General features: G+C 31.4%; 1 protein-coding gene across 1 annotated transcript; it reads left to right on the top strand.

The window, feature by feature from the left end:
- The first annotated feature begins 3,148 nt into the window (after positions 1–3,148).
- On the top strand, positions 3,149–19,953 carry LOC139483293 (protein rolling stone-like). Its single transcript, XM_071267326.1, has 4 exons — positions 3,149–3,776; positions 13,960–14,176; positions 16,913–17,023; positions 18,221–19,953. Exons 1-4 carry the CDS (start codon positions 3,699–3,701, stop codon positions 18,655–18,657), a joined length of 843 nt encoding a protein of 280 aa, XP_071123427.1. The 5' UTR covers positions 3,149–3,698; the 3' UTR covers positions 18,658–19,953.
- Positions 19,954–20,710: the final 757 nt, after the last annotated feature.

The raw sequence follows: 20,710 nt of genomic DNA, 5'->3' as shown, positions 1-20,710 counted from the left end.
TTGGGGCCCTCTATATATAACTTGCTGTTCGGTGTGAGCCAAGGCTCCGTGTTGCAGGTCGTACCTTGACCTATAATGGTTTACGTTTATGAATTATTACTTGGGAGGAGAGTTGTCTCATTGGCACTCATACCACATCTTCCTATATCTATCTATATCTATACATTTGTTTTTCAACAAAAGAATACATCACAAGAATATAAGTTTTGTAAGAAACGTGAGAAATTGTGTTGGACTTGAAGATAAGGCAAAGTGACAAATATCTGAAAGAATGAATCGTTTTATGGTATTAAACAAAGAAATCAAATGATTTTTTAATTATCCAGAACTCTTCACAAACAAAACCCACATGTATACGCATTGAATAAATAGTAGGCCATTCTTAAATGATCACACCGTAGAAGTAGTTGTGCTCTTAATCAATGAGATATTTTGTGAATTAACCCCATCAACTTAATAGTTTTTTTTACAATGGATAAACCTGTTTTTTTATTATTTTTAAATAATATCATCTCTGAACATTATTATTCTTATAAATGACACGGTTGTATGTGATGATTATAATAAATATTGAAAACAAATTCCTTTCAAGCTTTGTAAAAAGAAAGTTTCATTTTATGTATCGGAATGTGTAACAAGTGAATATTTCAATCCCCACTGGAAGGCCTCTGACAGACTGGGTGAGCATAAAATCATAGCCGTTGACAAACAAGTTACAACCTACAAACGTTTTACTGTCGACCACACTGTTATGCAATTAATTCTAAAAAGAAGATGTGATATGATTGCCAAGTTGACAACTTCCACAAAAACCAAATGACATAGAAATTAACAACTATACGTCACCGTATGGCCTTCAATAATAAGCAAATCCCATAAGACATAGTCAGCTTAAAAAAAAAATTAAAGGAGAAAACTTACAGCCTAATTCATGTTCAAATAAATGTACGAAAAACAAATATATAACACAGTAACGACAAACCCGAATAACAGGGTAATGACTTGGGCCAGGCACAAACAGAATGTGGCCGGGTTAAGCTATTGTTTTGGTGCAAAACTTGGACAGTGGTGTAACGGCAGAACAAAAGAACATCTATGCAAAACAATTAACGACAAATAATTACGATAAATAGAAAAAAAAAACAACAACCACTCAATTAATAACAGGATTCTAACTTGGGATAGGCACATACAGACTATGGCGGTGTTTTACTAGTTTGAAGGCGAACCCTCTTTTAACCTGTGACAGTGGTGTAACAGTATAAAAGAGGGACGAAAGATACCAAAGGGACAGTCAAACTCATAAATCTAAAACAAACTGACAACGCCATGGCTAAAAATGAAAAAGACAATCAGAAAAACAATAGTACACACGACACAACATAGAAAACCCCACCAAAAACTAGGGGTGATCTCAGGTGCTCCGGAAGGGTAACATAAGAACAAGCTATAAAGTAATTGAATAAGACTTAGCTATTCAGAAGGTTACAAAAAGAAATACATAGATGCATGCTTATGTTTGGTATGAATTACGAAATTTTCTTACAACGATGATGATTGATTGATTGTTGGTTGCTTAAGGCCCAGTGGCAAAAATTTCATGCATGTTCAGGACGAGAAAAAGTTAACAATAAATACAAAAGGTATGTCTTGTAATAATAGAGGCCATCCGGGATGGTGGTCGGGGAAATTTTACTGCCACTTGAAATTGAGGGTATATTGAATAGGGACAAAAAATTTGCCTGGCAACAGGCCACCTACGGACCCCTCAAAGAATTATTTTAAGGGTTCTTAATGTGCAAAGACTGTAGATTTCTCTATATACGAGGCATCGGATTTAACATCCTCATTCTGACCGGACGTGGCTGCAAACTTTAAACATGCCACACAGCCAAACGGACGCCCCACTTTGGCAATCGTTTTACTGCCGGTCGGAAGAAGACCAAGTGACCATATTTCTATTCCCCAGTCACCCATGGGTTTTTTCAATGAACAACATTATGTGTGCATTATCTTTTTTGAAATATCTATACAATTCACCTCCCCGTTGTTATCAACTGTGCATGTCCATTAAATTTGTTTAACCTTATACTTTTATTTATACTTTTTTCTCAATACATTCAGTTTTTGGGAGTTTTTTTTGTATCTCTTTGATGAGTAAAATCGAACATCAATCCTTCAACTTAGTCTATATAAACAGGTGTATCAAGTTTAGTGTTTAAAATAGAACAAAGGTCTTGCAGAAAAAGCCCAAATGTCCTTTGAAAAAGCCCAGATGTCCTATTGAAAAGAGCAACCGTCCTGCACCGGTGTGCAAATGAAATATATATTGGGGGTCTGTAGATATTTTAATAGCTTATTTATGTTTTATACAAAAAGGGTCTGGTTTTCATTGTATAAGATACATTTATTGGAAGGGTCAAACTTAAAATGCCCCGACACTTAAAATGCTCAATTAGAATGTTATGTTATATTTTAATATTTTGTTACTCATATACAGATTTAATAATTTTTGAATTTCTCCAAAACATTGCAATTTTCCACGATGTAAAGTATACTACGAATAACTTTTGTGGAGAACATCGGGATTCTTTTTTAATTCTGAAAATCATAAGTAATTGTCATTCGTGATTATATCATTTTGTTTTATATCAACAAATATTCATGAGTTGCATATCAAAATTTCTCGTAAATGTCATACAATGATATTTTCTTAATTTGTTTATTTCAATTGATATTTGAACAATAGTTTATTTGGTAAAGGAGATGGTCGATTGGTTGACAATATCACTGATTTTACAATAAATTGGTAAGAAATACGGATAATTTTAGAAGGTCAACCTCTTCCTCTTTTCAATCTTTCAAATCATAGTAAATTGCTTGGTTGATGGTCTTACCTACGTGTACACTAACTTAATTTGTCATTCGAAGACGTGCTTTGTCTGAAATTGTCTGAAAGCAAAGTCTTGTATTGGAATATAAAATCCTATAGTGTAGGGACAATGTTAACGATGTTCGATACTTCAGAGTACATTTTCTTGATTGTCAATTTAGGAAAAAAATATGTTACCGCATACGTCATGCAAAACAATAATCAGGAAATAGACATATATATATATATATATGTTCTTTATGATCATAAATGTCCAAATTGTCTGAATACATAAGCAGAACAGTAAATATGTGTCATTACATATTTTAAAATGAAAAATATTACTCTTACTTAATAGTTATAAACTATTAGGTCGAATTACTTGATTATTTAAGGAATTATTGATCTTATGTCATTTAAACCTTAAGGATAATTTAAACTGTTAAGGCCATTAAACTGTCGGGACAATGGCTGTCTTAAGTTTGTACATTACCGTGAAATCGTAAGATTATACAATGTATTAAAGAAGATTAATCATGACTTGTGTGTTATATATACAACTCTGATAGATTCATCAATGGTTTAATAACCAAAGATAGCATAGCCTTTAACCCAAAAACTATCCAATTCGATTTCATGTGTCGATCCTATTTTATTCAACCATTTCATTTTAAACGATTGATTGACAGTCGTTAATTTTAAGTGAATCATTAAATGAAACGTGAGGGCGGAAGATTTTCAAGCATTGATGTCCGGTAAATTTACATTTTAACTTGGTGTACTGTTAACCGTATCAGTTATATTATATGGATCTTTAGGTGTTGCAATGCATTGGAAGGAACATTTTAAGTTGAAGGAATTCGGACTAGCCTATAGTCGTCCCCAAGATTTCGTAACTTTACAAGTAAGTGCCTTTTTTTGAATTTTTATTCAGAAATATTTCACTTTTCACATGAATTTATAATAATACTTAGATATATTGTTATACAAATTTGCAAAAATTTATATCACACATGCAATTTAAATGATTTTTTATTTGTATGAAAATACGTCTGACTGATGTATAATAGAATGTTCTTTTATAAATACGGTGGCAGAATGCGGCCATGAAAGAAGAAGAAATATGATGTCCCCTCAAGATACTATGTCGTTCCTTTTAACATATTGGCCAGTGTTTGTTTTGATTTGTTGTCAAATTGAAGTTTACTCTGTTTTCTGAAGAAGAACTACCATTTGTTATCTAGATATATATCATGACTATAAAAAATCTCTGAAAACTGTAACAATTATAATAATATCAACAGAGTCAAGTATCTATAAAATAAAATCTGTTGATTATTCAAAGAAAGAATTGCATTTGCGAGAAAATCGAAATCATATATAAGGGAACGATCATTTAACGTCCAGGGGGTAAAGGGGAGGGTCTAACAAATTATGTTGATTCCAAAATTAATGAAAACAAATATTCTGGTCACGTAGATGACAAAAAAAAAAATTCTGAACCCTTATTTTCCCTATACCTTATAGTGTTACATATAGAAGAAAAAAAACATTTGATTGACTGCGTTGATAAAGTAAATATTAAACTAGAACACACCCGCGAAATCGCGGGGAAATAGAGTGTATGTAAACTGTTAAAAAAATTATAACTGGAGAATTCCAGGAGAGGTATCAAAAGTCAAAGGTACTTGGGGACTGGGCACATTTTTTTTGTTGCCCTCCCCCTTTTTTCCAAATACCGATTTTTATTCTTTCTGTTTTTCTGTATACTATGAACATACATATATATATACTATAGTTACTATATAAAACGGTCACTGATATGTTAAAAGTCACCCCAGTAAACTTTTTTAATTTATAGTAAATTACAGCAAATTTATACAATTTATTCATATTATATATGTATCAGTGGCGGATCCAGAAATTTTCATAAGTGGGGGCCCACTGACTGCTTAAAAGGGGGCCCGCTCCAGTCACGATTCAGTGATTCCTTATATAAGCAACCAATTATTTTCTTAAAAAGGGGGCGGACCCCTGCCCCCCTAGCCCCCCCCCCCCCTAAATCCGCCTCTGTGTATGTAGTATACAGAAATATTTCAGTGACCGCTTTATCTATAGTATATGTATGATCATAATATATAGAAAAACGCAAAAAAAAATTGTTCTTTCTCGAGTACTAATTTAATAAACTCATCATAGATACCAGGACTAAATTTTGTTTATACGCCAGACGCGCGTTTCGTCCACAAAAGACTCATCAGTGACGCTCGAATCCAAAAAAGTTAAAAAGGTCAAATACAGTACGAAGTTCAAGTTATGTTTAATTTCAAAACAGGCCTAAAGGACAGCGGAAGTCTTTTATATTTCTCAAAAAGTCAGTCCGATGACGGAAACAATATATAGACGCATTTATTTTCGTTTTCCTCCCAATATAACCCAAACTGAAATACTTTAAGCAAGAATGATAAATGCTAGAACACACCCGCGAAATCGCGGGCATCCAAGGGTGGTTGTAAAGTATGTAAAGTGTTGTAGGATGAATTTTTGTAAAAAATAATGACTGGAGAATATTTCAGGAAAGCTGTTAAAAGTTATAGGTACTTGGGGACAGGACGATTGTTTTAACCCCTTCTCCTTTTTCCAAAATTTCCATTTTTTTGTTTTCTATTTATTTAAATATGAACATACGTTTAGTATGTTATGAACATACATTACTATAAATAAAGTGTGTTTGCTTTTAACTATCAATTCTCAGTTAACCAATCAATCCACGGCGGTCATTGATATATTACATAGACCCTCTCTATTTAATGTACTTTGGTGTGTTCTCATTTCGCCTTAGCTGTGAATTCCAGGTAAAAAAGGCAAAAAATATACTAAGGCCAGATGGGAATTGAACTAAGGCGAAATGTGAATTTAGATAAAAATGTTAAATAAACAAATTAAATCTTTGTGCTTTTATAACAATTTGAACAACATGTAATTAGGGAATTGTTTCTCTTGAATTATTATCTTTAATAAAAGTGACAATTTTTATGATTTCAAAAGTTGTGAAATCAGGAAAAATCTACAATAAAAAAAATGTAGTTGGAAAGTTGCTTCTCTTGAAATATTGTTTGTTTCATATTTAATAAAAGTTGCAACTTTTTTTAATTCATGCAGTTAGAAAAATCAAAATATTGTAATTATCCTTTACATTTTGCAACACAAAAAGTTTAATAGAAATAAAACCCACATATTTTCCCACAGACTTGTTTAATTGCATAACAGAAACTTTAATAAAATAAATATTAAAAAATCTTCAAAACTGTGCTAATTATATATATTAAGCAAAATCCATGGTATTCAATGACTTGACTTCTTCAAGATTTGAACAAATTACTAATGATTAGTTTATCATGAGATGCACAGACCACTGTCCCAGGTTAGGGAAGGGTTGGGATCCCGCTAACATGTTTAACCCCGCCACATTATTTATGTATGTGCCTGTCCCAATTCAGGAGCCTGTAATTCAGTTGTTGTCGTTTGTTTATGTGTTACATCATGATTTGTTTTTCGTTCATTTTTTTTTTTACATAAATAAGGCCGTTAGTTTTCTCGTTTGAATTGTTTTACATTGTCTTATCGGGGCCTTTTATAGCCGACTATATATATGCGGTATGTGCTTTGCTCATTGTTGAAGGCCGTACGGTGACCTATAGTTGTTAATGTCATTTTTTTTTACATAAATAAGGCCGTTAGTTTTCTCGTTTGAATTGTTTTACATTGTCTTATCGGGGCCTTTTATAGCTGACTATATATATGCGGTATGTGCTTTGCTCATTTTTGAAGGCCGTACGGTGACCTAAAGTTGTTAATGTCTGTGTCATTTTGGTCTTTTGTGGATAGTTGTCTCATTGGCAATCATACCACATCTTCATTCCGATGAATTTTTGTAAGAGATTTTATGACTGAAGAATTTCAGAAAAGGTATCAAATGATTTAGGTACTTTGGGACATGACAATTGTTTTTCTAGTCCGGCTCCTAATTTTTTCCCTCAGAAACTCCTATCATTACTCTTCTATTGATTTCAATAATGTACGCGTTATAAACTGTATATTATGAACATACATTACTATAAATAAAGTGTATTAATTTGCCTTTCACTATCAACTCTCAATTTACTAATCGAACCACGGCGGTCATTGACATATTATATAGAACCTCTCTATTTAATAAACTGAGTGACCGCCGTGGATAGTTAACTTGAAAATGATAGCAGATAGCAAATACACGTTATTCATAGTCTTTGGTATGTACAAAGTACACAAAAAACGCAAACCGGATGTCTAGTCTGACTTAAAATTTCGTCCAATGACGGAAAAATATCCGGACGCAGAGTTTTTCGTTTTTCTCCCAAAATAACCCAAACTGAAGAGTCAAAAGAATGGATGACAAATGCGACAATATAAAATTATATTGTACCTATAGGACACAGAGGCATGATGATTAATTTATTGTGGAAGGAAGAGAAGCGACACACAAAATGAGGTCTTCTCGTTTAATAGTATAGATATTTTTACGCGAAACTCGAAATTTTTTTTCTGACTCAGACTAAAAACTAACCCCCCTAAAAGTAAAATGGTTGCTCCCTAATTGTTATCAAATCTTCCTGATTAAAAAAAAAAACAATGATATTTTTTTTTTTTTATGCGTTTATTATGTATTTGAAATTTCGTTATTGTAAAAATTCTTCAATATTAGTTTAATTTTAACTCCTTTCTATTACATACATTGAATTTAATAGATAATGTAAGTGTTTTGTACTTTTTTTTCTCTTTCTTTTGCATGGAAATAGAAAAAAAAATTGTGACCAATTATGAAACCTTGTGGGGTTCTAAATTCATACAATGATTACAATGATTTTTTAATTGCAATGAAATAATATAATACAACACAATAAAACACAACATTCCATGTTTTGTTCAACTTTGTGAAGTCGTCTTCAAATTGGCCAATTACGCAAAAAGCAATATGCAAGACAATAAATCGTATGATAAAATAATTTTTGGGGTGTGTATAGATATATTCAAGTTTCTTTGAGGTTCATAAATATTTGAATGATAACTACTCAATAATTCAATCATACAGACTGACAAAACGTATGATACATTGGGATAAAATTAAAATATTTTAATAAAGCAGAATAAAAACCGCACCATCACAATAGAAAAAAATAAGTGATATTCCTTGACACCCAACATATACAAGTTTCTAAGTTTTGCTATTTATATCTTATGGTGTATAATGGGGCCGTAATGAGCTTGCAGTGACTTTAACATTGCGTAAAGACATCAAATCTTTCATTTTATATTCTGAAGGGTTTACAATATAGTAATTCAGGATAATTATATGTACAATGTATGTCTTGATTTTGTAGACTCGTCATTACGACTTACACACTGGTTGTGGTTACTGAACTTGTTTCGTGAATTGATACACAATACCCTTTCTTTTCCTTAAAAGAATAGTCAAAATGACAAATAAGCGATATATTTGCGAATTTTGTTTAATTCGGGCTTGTTTCAAATGCAAAATTTTGCTTACTTTTCTTTAAAAGTTTTTCAAAGTAAAAAGAACTAGTCAGTAACTGCCAGTTGTCCTTGTTAATTTATTTTTCTTATTATTTCTTTTATATTCATATGTCGAACTCGGATTTCTTTTGAACTGAGTTTTACTTGGCGTTTTGCTACATTTGTTTCTGCCACTTTGGCTTGGGTAATTTGAGGAGGTTGCTAACAAAACATGTTTAACACAGTTGAACTTATGCGTCTGTCCCAAATCAGGAACCTCTAACCTTTGTTATTCTTGTGTATGTGTGGGTTTTTTTATTGTAATGTTTATTTTTAAAATTGAGAATGGAAATGGGGAATATGTCAAAGAGACGAAAAAACGACCAATAAGTAGAAAACAGCCGAAATCCATCTATGGAACTTCATCACAGCGAGAATATCCCGCACCAGGAGACGTTCATTTGTACGATTTGTAGTTTAGTGTAGTGTCTATTTCGCTGAACTAGTATACATTGACAGCTCTTTCTGTTGATAAATCTATATTCAGAACTTTTCTTGACGCGGGCTCTTTTAGAAATGGGCATAGTGGACTGTCTGTACTCTATGCCCAGTGTTCTAAATGATTGATCTGCGATTGGTGAAGACAGTATAATGACCTCAACATATCTTTTAGTGTGAGTCGTTGGCCATGGGTGGCTGTCATATTGATGTAATACCAAAGTCTATACTTTTAAGTATACTATATTAATTATCTGTTTATGCCTATGAAAGCTTACTGCATTGAAAAAGCCCTTTCATAGATTATTTAATAATAGACTAAATTTTCAGGTTGGGCTGTTGGCATTAAAATACTGCAACTCTAAAGAGCATGCTAAACAATGTTTTTTAATATTTTGATGTTTTGTAACTAAATTTGAAATCAAATTAAGGAAATTTCAAACGAGACATAAAATTATTTGGTTTAGGCAAAATTTCAAACACTTAAAGTTTTTTTTCTTCGAAAAATGCATTTACCAAGCACGGAATATGACAATTCACTCGTTCAGTTGGTTGATATAGTCGAGGATTTTGATAGACATCCCCGTATTAAATTAACCCACGAGACCGGTATTTTTGTTATTACAATTACAACTCGTAACCAGATTTTAAACTATTTCTTCAGTATTTACCAGAAAGCACTCTATGCGTTGTATACTTAGCACACTCTTGATGTTCGATGTATGTTTTAACACCATCGAAGGTCGTTGTATTCTTGCACACCATTGAAGGTCGTTGTATGCTCGGACATCGTTGAAGGTCATATATTTGTATTAACCTTCGCAAACATCTCTTTTTTTAGGTTGATTTTCTCATGGGTTATGGCCCTTCATTGCATAGAGTATTGCATATTTTAAGACAAAATAACCAACTTACAACACATGACTATAAATGTTTCTTCGCTTTTAAATTAGCTCTACATCATCCATTTATGATGATCGGTGGGTATGAAATCTCTATATTTTTATAAGAAAATGACGTGATTTAGATCGAATACCAGAGCCATTAGCATGCTTCAATGTTTTTGTGCGTTAATTTATGATACATCGAAATACTATAAAACTATAATTAACATTGGGCAGGGTGTAACCTCAATGGTCAGTACCCTTCACGTCACATACATCAATCATTGTATAGATTATACAAACTGTTCGTTTTAAGTCTAGATCTCCTCTTGATGTGTTAGTAACATCATTAAATTACAAACTGGTATGTAAATAAATTGTACCCTATAATTATCATCAATGGAATAAATATTGTTGACCTTCAGACGTAGATAGACAATAGAGTACAAAATAGTTCAATGGCCGCGTACTTAGAAATTACTATGAACACATTGCCAAAGGGATGAGAGGGAAAATATTCAAAGGACACGGTTCACTTTTGGCACTATATGGTATTGAATTTCAACTTTATCATAAAAAGAAACATTTAAAAAAAGCTGCAATTTGGTTCTTAAATGGGTTAATTTCAAAGCCAGCATGCTAGGTAACAAACATTGAAATCTTGGGGTTAATTCTAGCCATAACTGAATATATTCTTTTTTAAATTCTATTATTTTGAGCAGGGTCTTAATATCATTTGTATAAATCAGGATGGTCTAGACGGGGGTTGGGTTGAGGGTGCGGGTCCCTCATTTCTGTATTCTTGAATTGTGGATGTCATTTTCTCTATTTATCTTTAAATTTTCTGAAATTATTCTGTATTATTTACATTTTGCACCTCATTATTCTCTATATTTATTGTTTTGTCCTTTTTTCACTATTCTATAAACCCCATCTACACCTTCGTTTTGATTCCGTAAACTATTTCCAGTATAATATATACAAGCTTTTTCAACTTAGTACTTCCTTGTTTCAACTAAAGCGATAAGTTTTTTTTTATTTATTCTGTAAAATTACATGTATGTTAGGTATTACGTGTTCATGAAAATTAATTTAACAAAATTTACTACATAGTAATTTGTACCATTTGAATTTTTTTTTTATTTAAGACTAATTTGAAAACTAAAAGACCATCTATTTCAAAAACTTTTAAATATGTTCTTTTACTAAATAAATAAAATTTAAATTTTATTTCTTCATAGACAGAAAAAATGTTACAGTCATTCCATAATTACAATTTGTTTTGGATGGATAGATGAACAAATTGGAGATTATTCGCTTTTTAACGATCAAGGAACTCACTCCGGAAAATAAACAAAAAACTTCACAATCTAATTTTAATTCAAACATGTTTCGTAGCCTAATTACATTTATTTATACTTTGATTTTATACGAGACTCACGCTATTTGATTAGAATTTAGAATAACTTATATATGAGGGAACTTTTTTTTTTCTTACGCGAATATTTGATTGTATCTAACTTTTGATAAACAAGTAAGCTTGAAAATACATTAAAAGGTTAACATATACACGCGAATGTTGATTGTATTTAACTTTTGATGAACATTTAAGTTCGAAAATACAATAAAAGGTGAACATATATCCGCCAAGCCCATTTTCATCGTATATATCACACCAGTCTTGAAAATTAGGGATACAACAGGTACAACTAGGACCGCTTAATTCAATCATTGACTTCCACCTAAATATCGACAGTAATAAATGATGGGTTACAAAGTATTATTTTAATTTTCCCATTGTGAACTTTTCATTTAGTCGTAGCAATCCTGTTGATACTCTAGAGCTTTATGTTTACATCTTACAATAAAGCCGTTAGAGCTGTTCATAAGCTTTCCAGATGTTATTATAACTACTTGGTAGATCCATGGAAGTAATAATACTTCCATTGTAGATCTTAACAGAATATCTGGGTCAAAGATGATGCATCAAAATATTTCAACTGTCATCTCTAGGCTGGTCCTCTCCCTTGCAACATACTGGTATCACAGTCATAGCCAAACAGATAAAGGACAGAGAACCAGTCTACTGTCATCTCCAAAATCACATCCTTCTTTTCTTGTTGATGAATTATCATCGAATACTATACTCAATCTCATAGTTGTAACTTGTTCACTTTTGGATCCCTTTTTTTTTTTTGGATGGAATTTTGGATCCTCAATGCTCTTCAACATTGTATTTGTTTGGCTTTTTAACTATTTTGATCTGAGCGTCACTGATGAGTCTTGTGTAGACGAAACGCGCGTCTGGCGTATAAAATTATAATTCTGGTACTTTTGATAACTATTGGAGCAGGAATTGATTAACTATCAGAACACTTGAGTTAACTCTTGCTTGTTTTGTCTGGATTCTTGTTCAATCCTTTTTTGTCATAGTGTTTTTTCAACTGCTGTTTTTTCTTCTGTTTACAATATATCGGAATGTTTAATAGTTTATTCGACAAATTTTTCATATTTATAAGTTTTACGTATTCTTACTTTTTTACGGAAAAAAAAGTTTGGGTTATTTTTAAATGCAGGACACTATAAAACCAAGATATTTTACGTGATGTAAGCAAGATGACACTAGAACAATATGAATGTGTGAAATAACAAAACCAATGCGTACAAAAATATGCTTTTGATATCTAGTTAAGGGCATTTATAAACTTTTGGACAACAACTTGCAAAGAGTATTGTAATTTTCACATCTTTGGTTTTACATTTAAGATGAATATTTATTAATAATATAAACATCCTTAAAGTTTGTCTTAAATAACCCACCCAGCTTTATAAGTTTAATATCTGTCCCATTCAAGTGATGACATAAATAGTACAGGAAACTCCTCGAGAGACATATGTATCCGGATTATCTTATTCACTTATAATATACTGTACTAACGGTCAATACATGTAATACGCGTGCCCCTTTTCTCGGTCAAGTTGTCCACAGGATTGACGCGGATTAAGTTTATTTTTACTAATAGTTTATATAAAATCCCCACTTCTAAAGAGATAAATGTATTTCGATCTTTTTAAATTACACTAAATAGTTATCCGACTATATATATTATACCTAATGCTGTTAGTAATTATCCTATCGTCCAATGCTCTACAACAAATATGTAGTATGTGGTACACCCGAATGAATTCAATCCGATGAAATAGGCGAAAGATGTCCTGCATGTGCAGCATTCGTATATGTGTACCCGAAGAATATCAAGGATCAAACCAAAAAGAGATGCGATTACTTGTATCTAGATGTTTTCAAAAAAAAAAAATTTGTAAATACTCTGGTATATATTTGACCAATCTTTGATATTGCACATATTGTGAATATGTTCATTCAAAAAATGACTTTCGTTTTAGTCCCCCTCGCAGGGTATCAAAAGGGTACAATTATATTATTTTTTCAAACGAAAACATCTGGCTTTTCGAAGACATAAAATCTTTTTTTTTCACAGTGACTCATTTGAGTGTAAATTCACATTGCGATAAGACGTGTCACGGTACTTGTCTATCCCAAATTCATGTATTTGGTTTTGATGTTATATATATATGTTATATTTGTTTTTCTCGTGGGATTTTGTCTATATGTGTTACATTTTAGTGTTATGTCGTTGTTCTCCTCTTATATTTAATGCGTTTCCCTCGGTTTTAGTTTGTTATCCCGATTTTGTTTTTTGTCCATGGATTTATGAGTTTTGAACAGCGGTATACTACTGTTGCCTTTATTTACAACTCGAAATACAACATTTTTACTCTATTGTATACTTGGGAGACTTCTTCTTACTATCGAAGTCCAAGAGTTCACATTCCCTTAAAATGAACTCGGTCTACATAAATATCAAGAACATTCGATATTCGATCTGTTATACAACTTCTCATAAATTATTTTTTAGAAGCATCCTCAATTGAATTTATCAATTTCTTAATTATTTTTTTTTCTTAATTTCTCATCGAAGTGTTAGTTGCTAAAAGCACGTTCAGTATACTTTTTCTTTATATAGGTATTATACCATCTCACTCGTCTTAAATAAGCTGATGCACTCTTGGATAGAGTTTGTTACTTACTGTCTCTGTTATTTCCTTACTAATATGTATTGTATTTTGCAGCATGGACCACAGATTTTATACGTTATTTGGGCAGCACTTTGGTTAGCCTATCATCTGATATGGATATTGATAGAAGCATACTGGAGTCTAACTAATACACCTGGTAAATGGATGCTGCTCTTGACCAATCTAAGTTACCTGGCTTTGGCATTTTTGACATTGATAGATTTTGTTTGCTGTCTATATGTATGCTGTTTGAGGTCAGATATAGCAAATGGTAAGAGGAGTTTGGTTATGACGTTAAACACTGCAATTTAGATTGTATACTGACCGACTTTAGAAACGCAACGCTAGATTATTTGTTTACAATTTTTTTTTAAGAATGTGTCACCGTCAAAAGCGATGACTGCCTGTAACAAACGCCGAAAGGATTGTCAGAAAGGTCAACCAATTCTGTTCGACATGTTTTGGGTTCTGTTTTAAACCTTCTGAGTTTGCCTTTGTTCCACCCATTACAATAGGTTTTGGCAATAATGCAGTTGAAACGTTAGGGCTTTAAATGTTTTTCTTCAGTCGATTCTTGAGCAGTTCAGTTTATGGGAAACATTTATGGCATGAATCTGTGCGCAAAGGCATTCGGCAATTTGGTTAGCAGTTGGCGTTGCTGCCGCAAACATGTCTCACATATGCCGTTGTGTAATCAAATTCTGTTGACGTTGCATGTTCACTACATGTTGATCTGGTTATTGATGGTCAGCAACAAATCCTGTCTACCAGTATCGTCGTCGGAAGGACAGTAAGACGAGTTTCCGAAGTCAAACTGTGTGGTTGCAGCACGTTCACGTTTTTTAACTGATTTAAGTGTGTCCAAGGATTGATAGAACAAAAGAAGCAAAAAAAATGAAAAATAATCTTTTATGGGTTCCGAATTTCGCTTTAGGAAATTCGTGCGACTTCAAAAATCCGGTTATTTCAATAACCACAGGTAAGTCAGACGTTGATTTTTTCTAAAGACAAAGAAGTATGGTAAGCATGAATAGTAGTTGTATAAGAATCAAACAAGATTTGGTAAAAAATAATCAACAACATGAGTGTTGCGTTTTTAAAGTCAGTCAGTATACATATATATTCTAAATTTAGGGTACATTCTTTGTCACATATTTTTCCCGTTGAGAGAAGTCGAAGAATAATTAATATTCTTGAAAAAAATATAGAGACTCTGAGGCTTTTTAAAAGTTATGATTAAAAGATGGTAAAAATTATAAAATATAGACTTTTTTCAAATTTCCTTAATTGAGACCTGGTAAACTGACTTCTTTTTACTAGATCTGGCTTACAAATTATAAATTAATCATTTAACATAGGTATTAAAGTTTAGTATATTAATAATAGGAATGTATAATTGAAATATTTTCTACCAACAGAAAGTATTTGGTGAAAAAAATAGAATAATTTTAGTTTACTTCCATTAATAAAAATCAATGCCTCTAAAAAGGAGATATCCGTTAAGATTGAAAAGGATTTGCTGATATCAATACTAATATCTGTTGAAAAATTCACATGATGTTTGATTTTGGAAATCCTGATAATCGGAGGTGTCCCATATATTTTTTTGGTTTTTATAATACGACCACTCATAATTGATCACGATCAATTATATATTTGACTAAACTTAGAAAAGGTTGGCGTTATATGGAACATACGAAATGAACTTACAATCTCGTCAAAATAGGATTTCCTGTGCACCTGATGGCATGCACACTACATTGTACATGTATCAAATTCAAAATCTTAATTGAAAGCTTACTTCCTTTCAAGGTCATTTTTATTCGAATCAGCTGTTTTGTGCAATTATATTACGTTTCCTGACTATAACCTTTTCCGCTTGTTCTTATTTATAGACAGTCCAATACGACCTTCCTTGAAAAATTACTAACTTTTAAATGCAACTATTTGGATTTTCGGATGCTGATTTAAACATGCAGTCATTTACTTTTTCAATAGAAAGCCCGAGCGTAACTAGCATTCATTTAGATATACTTATGAATTATGCTTACTTCCGTATCTTTTTTAATAAGGGAAGCTTACTTTTTTGTCTTAATAATCTGACAAATACTGTTCTTTTCGCTACTTCAAACAAAAATGCAGTCAGGTGCATTCGAATGCCAGCTTTCTATCAGAAAGAGGAAATTTGACATCCACTGGTCTAAATACAAAGGCGACGAACTTGCAGATGTTGGGACAGTACATGCTATTTATTTCAAAAATAAAAAATGTCAAGACTATTTTTCAATCAAAATATTGAAGCCATGTATTAATGCTTATTTTACTATATGACGTTTTTTTCAAATCGTTCATTCATTAATTTTCATCTACAAATGTTTTAAAAGAGGCGGCTAAAACCATTCTATTCCTCATATGTATACTATGTCAATCTATTTATAAGTTTGAATTAAAGTTACTACATCTTATCGTTTGTCATCAGCACTTGTTAAAACTATTTGGTTTTGATAATCACTTGACTGTACTTAACTTGCGTTATGAATTCTCAAGACTCCACTCTAACTCTATTAAACGTATTTCATGCCAATGGTCACCAATACATTCGCAATAAGCCAATACCTTTAATACGCAATAAGCCAATACCTTTAATACGCAATAATCCAATATTTTTAATATTGGACGAAATTCAGCCATACATTTATCTTAAACCTTAAAATTAGGTTGACACGGTTGAGATTATTATACAGTAATTTACGATTTTCCTTTAATTATGATTGAAATTAAAAAAATATGCAAAACTAATATGGTACAGAAAAACAGATTTTCCAAATGAAAAGTCCCAAACCAAGACCAGAACACATCTGAATCATCGTTGATATTTTGTTAAATAAATGAATGAAATTAATACTCTGCTCTAATTAAATATGAATAATTCCTGAAAAAAAATGAAATGAAAGAATTGTACGTTTAATCTGTATTTATATATAAAAATATTCAAATTCGTTTTCAGGTACAATAAAATATTTGCCATGGTATATTAAACTACAATGGATTACTTTGAACATCTGTGGACATGCAGCTGTACAGGTTACTCTTCTTTATTGGGTTATGATAGCTACATGTAAGTACAAATGTATAAACGATATAATAGATAGTAAATACCTCATGTAAGTTAGAACTAACTATAGACAAACAATAATAAGTTTTAATAACAGAAGTAGAATATTTTTTTAAATGCTTAAAATCATGCCTTTTCATCAGTTTTTCATACCAATTGATATTTCGTGTTTTTGGAATTCAAAATTAGAAGTAGATAAGAAGGAGCAGTATACAATTTAAGAAAAGAACTGGTAGAATTTTATAAACTCCAAAAGGAGCGAAACCAAGCGTATGTATACAGGGAACGTGTATTCTGCTAAGCATACATGTGCATCCCCGGCTTACAAATCTAGACTCATTGCAGTCAATATCATTCGGGAAAAATTCGTAAATTTTAAAGAAAAAGAGTAAATCAGGTAGTTTATGATTTTAAGAGACTGATATACTAGGATCATTAATTTTACGATCAAAATCAAATTTGCCGGATTTGATTAAACCGAAAACCCTATTTTAAATTTTATCAAAAACTGTAGTTCACAGAAAAATCATAAAAACAATACTAGTATATAAAGAGTCGAAACAATTTGATTTTGACTGAACAATGGACAAAAAGTACATGCAAATAGGGAAGATCTAAACATTTACTGAGCAATCATAATGGACCTAAACAGGATTTTGTTAATTTTGAAACATGCAAGTGATTAGTTCCTTTTCAAATATTGTAACTACCGAAACACTGTACAATCGGATTCCTATATCAGATGTTGTTTCCGGATGCGGTATACTTTGGTTTTGCATTATGTACAGTACACGTTGTTGCGTGGTCCAAACAGATAAAAAAAAATACATTTGCGTTTGTTTATATTCAATACAGTAATTGTTAATTGTGTGTATGATAAAAATTGAACGTTTAAAAATATCAAGCTTCCATCACTGTGACATCCGTTTATATAGCTAAGTTTTGTAAAATTATACTTTTACATTGCAAGCAGTGTCTCGATTGGTATTTTAGTAAATATATTGTGCGTTATGAGTCTTAGTATGGTTAGACATTATTATTATGTTTCAAACACATTTTATTATTAATTAAATCTATTTCGTTATGCTTTTAAACGCCAATGTTTATTCTTTTTTTATTGACTTTCTGTGCTATGATTTCGATCCTTGTCGGATCATTTCGTAAATGAAAAATCTAAAATGAAATATGATTATTTTTCAGCAACAAAAGCCTCAACCATAAACAAGCACGGGATAAACCTTGTCCACATATTGCTGCTTTTAATGGTATCGGCTAAACCAATCAAATTTCAACATTTTTATATGGCTGTGTTGTCATCCATCTTTTACATCTTTGTTAACGTAATGTATTACCTGGCCAGTGGACAAATACTCTATCAGTTTTTAAACTGGACAAAACCTGGAACAACTGCAGTTCTGTCGTTATTATTTATATTTGTTTCAACTCCGTTGTCTCATTTCTTATTGTTTGGCATATATAAACTACGTGTGTATCTTTATAAAAAGCTGGTGACTTCAAGATATGAAAATCGGTACCGGAAAGAAAAAGAAGGGGAAGATTTAGAAGAGATAACATTCGAAAACGGACTGGACAAAAATCGCAACTCAAAAGAAAAAGAAAAAATAGAAATCCTTTGACTGGATGATGAAAAACGATCGCTCAACTTCCGCAGAAACTAATAATTATGCATTTATATATACATATACAGATTGATATGTTGATAGTGCTAGAATGTAACACATGCCTTTTGGGAAAATAGGTTCCTTTTGTTATAGAAAGTAGAGGGAAATTACATAAGTGTTTTCTTTAAGTAATTATTGTACTTTTAATTATGTTAACGGGGTTTTTTTTCACATTTATTTCCTGCGGCTTTTAACTTTTTGGTTGAATCCCAATATATAACAGTTGTTCTATTCCCAAAGTTGAAAAGTTAAATCTAAAAAAAAACGACCTCGGAGGAAAATTCAAAATGGAAAGTCTCTTATCAAACGAATGGATAACAACTGTCATATTCCCATCAAGCTATATTATTCCAATGTTTTAGTGCACATATTTTGTATGCGTTATTTTATGATTTGATTATAAAAGAAGAACGAAAGATACTAAAGGGACAGTCAACACTGTATAAACTGTTTAAACAGCTAAAAGAGGAATTACAAGTCAAACAGCTCCATCAACCGAAGGTTGTATAGTATCTTAAATATAATCATCATTGTGAGAGAGCTGTTGTTATTTTAGTAAAACTTTATTTCTAGTCTTCAATGTGGACTTTTTATAAAATCCGAGGTTGCATAGTTAAAACATGGAAAAAGCTTATTATACCATAACGTGCTATAAGTTCATCCTTACGACAATCAGTATACCTCATACGTAATCACATAAACCTCTTGTTTAACCATGATAATTCATTTTTTTTAGAATTGGGTTGATTTTTACATGAATATAAATGAATTGTCATGCTTAGATGTGCATCAAGGTACATTTTGTGAAGAAGAAGAAAACGTGATAGTGTTTTCTTTTTCGATAGATTGGCATAATATACATGGTTTCCCTTTTTAATGCATATTTTGAGTGTTTCTGTTTTATTAAATAATCGATATGATATGAGCTGGACTCTAGTTATTTTCGTTGATGAAGGAATTGACTGCCAGACAGATGTCCGTGTTGCCATATTGTCATAATTTATGATTTAATTTTGATGCTTAATGTCAAATTCATGACTTTTTGTCGCAAAAACAATCTCATTCAATTCTATTAAGCCTAATAATGATATAAATTTATCCCCCCCCCCCCATGATTTATAATTTCTAAGCCACATTTTAGTTATGATCCGTTTTAAGTCGAAGTCTTAAAAAAGTTAGGACAAGAAGTGTGTGTTTATTAAATTGTCAAACATTTAGTGTTGAAATGTTCAGGGTATTTTGCGATTTTTTTATAAAATTATACCATATTTACAACTTGCAAGCTTTACATTTTTTGGTTTTATAGTATTGAGTACACATTTCATTATATACACCAACTTCACTTCAACACCATCTACTTAGTATGTAACTAGTGTAACTCTTATTACATCCACAGGATTCTGATAAATTTATGTAACTTATACATGACTGTCTTAATTTAAGGTAAAAAGGTTTTAAAGATATTTTAAAATCTAAACAGGGGCGTAGCTAGAAAGAAACGATGTGGAAGCAGCTACTATTTTTTTCTACACATTAATTAATTTTATATATTTTGTAAATAGTATTTTCGGAAATAGTGTGGACACCTGTGGTGTAACAACTTCTTGTGTACCAGGTGTCAAATAAAACTCTTCAGTTTTAACAGGTTGTGATTTACCTGACCATCGAATAATTCAAGCCTTATATACATGTCACACTGTGAAATTATGTCTCCGACACAGGTGTATATTAAATAGAAACCCATTACGAAACTATCAAATAAAATGAACTCTGATACAATTTATTAAGTGTCAACTATTTAATATCGTTTTTTTATAAATTCAATATCAAATTATGTCTCTTTTTCAATAATACAAATAATACAAATCAAAATTAAAATGACATTGAAATAAATATTTATGCATGAACTCAAATTATTTAATTAATTATGTTAAATTTAACACCGAAACAGTTAATTTATGCTTAAACATTCACCCTTACTTCGAGTACTTTTAATACTTTGATAAAG

The sequence above is a fragment of the Mytilus edulis genome, chromosome 1 (genome assembly GCF_963676685.1).
Source record: "Mytilus edulis chromosome 1, xbMytEdul2.2, whole genome shotgun sequence".
Lineage (NCBI taxonomy): Eukaryota > Metazoa > Mollusca > Bivalvia > Mytilida > Mytilidae > Mytilus > Mytilus edulis.
The sequence above is the reverse complement of the archived record's forward strand: the minus strand, read 5'-3'. Positions and strand labels throughout refer to the sequence as shown.

Excerpts from the sequence above, each read along its gene's own strand:
- LOC139483293 (XM_071267326.1), top strand. The coding sequence starts at position 3,699 with ATGCATTGGAAGGAACATTTTAAGTTGAAGGAATTCGGACTAGCCTAT. Across the intron at positions 3,777-13,959 it reads AAGATTTCGTAACTTTACAA|CATGGACCACAGATTTTATA; the intron begins GTAAGTGCCTTT and ends TGTATTTTGCAG. Across the intron at positions 17,024-18,220 it reads TTGGGTTATGATAGCTACAT|CAACAAAAGCCTCAACCATA; the intron begins GTAAGTACAAAT and ends ATTATTTTTCAG.